The 3,864-nt window shown below is 39.5% G+C and overlaps 1 protein-coding gene across 1 annotated transcript in view; it reads right to left on the bottom strand.

The window, feature by feature from the left end:
• Positions 1 to 3,270: 3,270 nt before the first annotated feature.
• Positions 3,271 to 3,864, bottom strand: part of LOC125852719 (uncharacterized) — a 4,225-nt gene continuing 3,631 nt past the window's right edge. Inside the window, exon 3 of the mRNA XM_049532423.1 lies at positions 3,271 to 3,816. Coding sequence (XP_049388380.1) covers positions 3,271 to 3,816 — 546 coding nt within the window. The remainder of the gene's footprint in view (positions 3,817 to 3,864) is intronic.

Here is a 3,864-nt window from a genome sequence, read left to right on the forward strand (position 1 = left end):
TTATAAAAGTGACAAAACTATTTAAAATAACTTGTAAACTATATATTTTTTTTGAAGTTTTTATGAAACTAGTTATTATAAAATCGTTTGAAATTGAAGAAGCTTGATAATTAATTTATATTGTGGAGGGTCAAAATTGGTTGTCAACAGCTGTCCCTCGTTTGACTTGGATAGATGAAAGGAATTCGAGGCAAATGAAATTGACGAATCCAATTTTGACCGACCACATTCATCTTTAGGAAAAGGATTTTGGTACGGATTTTAGGAATTATGGCTGAACCTCGATATTAGGTTTCCTACATATCTCAGGCTATATGAGAATTCAGGCCACTTGTAGTTCGATACGCTTGATTTGACGCACGATTATCAAAGGGTTCAAAAGCTATCTTGATATCGAATTATGAAGAGATCGGATTGCTCGAGAATAAGATTCAAGAGAGAATGTCGGAATCCAACCGAGTTTTCAACATTGAGCCCGCCTACATATCCTTAGACCTTAGGGATCAGGTTGTTTGTAGTTCGACTCGATCGATTGAATAGAAAATCTATTATGCTAGATAACCTTTGTTTTTGGAAGAGTGACAAGGTAAGTCGAGTATGAAAAAGAGGCTTGCAACCTCTTAGCTATGAATGTGGCGCGCTTCACATCCATAATTAAGAACTTACATGGACGTAATTTCCAAATCTCTTGGTGTATTGTCACTCAGATTGGAAAGCTGCTTTCGGAGGAAACCAAAAATTTTTGGATGTGAAACTGAAACCGACAGACTCAAAGATAAACCCACATGCCTTCTGATAGGGGTGTGGTTTGATTGTGGTGGAAGTCACTCCTCAACTCGCGTCCTAAGAGTTTGGTACTCCTCTTTGGACTATGTCCCAGTTCGCTGCTAAGAAAAAGTTCCACGTTATGCTGCATCCTTTTTTATGTCGTCCGCACCGTGTTGACACTTAATTTCTCTCCTTGAGCATTTGACATCAACTTCTTTCAGTTTGACGTAAAGCAAATAAAGCTCGTATCTCATATTTTCAATATAATTCTTCAATATACTCTTCTTTTGATATCGAAGCAGCAATAGATTGATGTAATATATTGGTGGTTCTCTTGATGGTCTGAATATGCAATGACCATTTGGCAATTTAAATATGAATGGCATTCTCGGCGGTTTGAATATGAAATGGCCCTCTTGACAATGTGAATGTGAATGGCCCTCTCGGCAGTTTGAATTAAAATGGCCCTCTCGGCAATTTAAATATGAATGGCTTTCTTGGCAATTTAATATGCAATGGCCCTCTCGGCATTTTGAATATGAATGGCCCTCTCGGCGGTTTGAATATGCAATGGCCCTCTTGGCAATTTAATATGTGATGGCCCTCTCGGCATTTTGAATATGCAATGGCCCTCTTGGCAATTTAATATGAATGGCCTTCTTGGCAATTTGAATATGAATGGCCCTCTCGGCAATTTAATATGCGATAGCCCTCTCGGCACTTTGAATATGAATGGCCTTCTTGGCAATTTAAATATGAATGGCCCTCTTGGCAATTTAATATGCGATGGCCCTCTTGGCCTTTATATAGGATGACCCTCTTGGCAATATAAATATGAATGGCCCTCTCGGCAATTTAATATGCGATAGCCCTCTCGGCATTTGAATATGTAATGGCCCTCTTGGCAATTTGAATATGAATAGCCCTCTTGGCGGTTTGAATATGTAATGACTATGAACGTCGTCTTTCATCAATATTTGATATGATGATAGGTACTTTTTATCATAGCATCATTTTCATCGGTATCTCGCAACCTTAAGTGGTAGATACTCTTTTTTAATCTGTCAAATACCTCTTTGATCAAGTGAAGATGTTACACTCACTAATAGATATTCGTTGGATATGTTCTCCTGAACTAGTTGGTTGATAAATATAGCTCATTTGCTGATCTTATTATACCCTGCATCCATAAAAACATGTTAGTTTTGGAACACCGATCTGTGTTGAAGTCGCCTTGCTCCTGGTCTCATTATCTCTGGAACTTTGTCTGGTAGGTCCATTGAATCGCAGTAGACAAAAGACAAGATCATATTTAGATTAAAACATTTGCTAGGTATGAAGTTTTGAAAAAATAGTTTTAAAGAAAATCTCTGCCAATTAACTGTCACGACATGCACGACACGAACAAAACCCTTTGTCTCAGATTTCGACATGATAGGTAGTTTGCTGGCAAATTAAAACCCTTAAGAACACGTCGATTTGAGGCAATTGAAGTTGACTTCGAAGGTCCAAGTATCCTTGATGGAATTTTTGAGGTCCTTCTCAAAAATTCTGTCCCAGTTAGATGTTTCAAAAACAAATCTGATGATGATCACGGGAGTCTTGAATTTGAGATCTTCTCAAAATTATTTCCAGTTGCACATTTCGATATGATCCTTGACTCTTATTTGTAGAAAATGACTCTTCTTGTAGAATTTTTGAGGTCCTTTCAAAAATTCTGTCCCAGTTTCCATTGTGAGGGGGAATGGAAATCTTATTGGGAATATGACCGAGCCCTTGTGGCACCTACGTATCCCGTTGAGGCAGGAATCAGGTCAAACGTAGTTCCCATCTCGAGAATTGACAAAAAATAGAAAGTTTGCTAAGGAAACGACCGAGGCCGACATAGACCGCCTACGTATCTCATTCTTTGAGAATTCAGGTCGAACGTAGTTCAAGTATTAAGAAAACATTACAAATTGATAAATGGGTGACCGAGGCCGACATAGGCCGCCTACGTATCTCATTTTTGAGAATTCAGGTCAGACGTAGTTCATTGCAAGAGGGATAAAATCTAAAACGACGCGATTACAAGCAAAATAGAACGATTACAAGGAAATGACAAGAAAATACAAACTGAAGTTTCACACATAGTATCTCTTAACGGCATCTGAATTGATAGCTTTGCACCACACCTGACCGTCCATCTCCGCTAGAACCAAAGCTCCTCTTGATAGTACTTTGTGGACAACATACGGTCCTTGCCAGTTAGGTGCAAACTTTCCTTTGTATTCGTCCCGATGAGGGAAAATGCATTTCAACACCAATTGTCCTACCTCAAATGTTCGAACTCTTACTTTCTTATTGAAAGCACGAGTCATTCTCTGTTGATACAGCTGGCCATGACAAACGACACTCATTCTTTTCTCATCAATCAATGCCAATTGCTCATATCGGTCACGAATCTATTCGGCATCGCTCAATCCAGCTTCCTGAATAATCCTTAAAGATGGTATCTCAACTTCAGCTGGTATCACTGCTTCTGTTCCGTATACCAATAGGTAAAGGAGTTGCTCCAGTTGAGGGTCGGATTGTGGTGTGGTAGCCTAGCAAAGCATAAGGCAAATTTTCATGCCAACATTTGTAGTTGTCAATCATCTTTCTCAGTATCCTCTTGATATTCTTATTAGCAGCTTCTACAGCTCCATTCATCTGGGGACGATATGCAGTTGAATTGCGATGGGTAATTTTGAATTGTTCACATGTCTCTTTCATCAAGTGACTATTCAGATTTGCTCCATTGTCTGTGATGATAGACTCTGGAATTCCAAAACGACATATCAAATTGTTGCGAACAAAATCGGCCACAACTTTCTTTGTCACAGCTTTGTAGGAAGCAGCTTCGACCCACTTTGTGAAGTAATCAATGGCGACCAAAATGAACCTATGACCATTGGAGGCGGCAGGCTCAATAGGTCCAATAACATCCATGCCCCAGGCTGCAAATGGCCAAGGGGAACTCATCGCATTGAGCTCGTGGGGTGGTACTTTGATCAGATCTCCGTGTACCTGGCATTTATGACATTTTTGGACAAACCGGCCACAATCATTTTCCAT

The sequence above is a fragment of the Solanum stenotomum genome, unplaced genomic scaffold (genome assembly GCF_019186545.1).
Source record: "Solanum stenotomum isolate F172 unplaced genomic scaffold, ASM1918654v1 scaffold4209, whole genome shotgun sequence".
Taxonomy (NCBI): domain Eukaryota; kingdom Viridiplantae; phylum Streptophyta; class Magnoliopsida; order Solanales; family Solanaceae; genus Solanum; species Solanum stenotomum.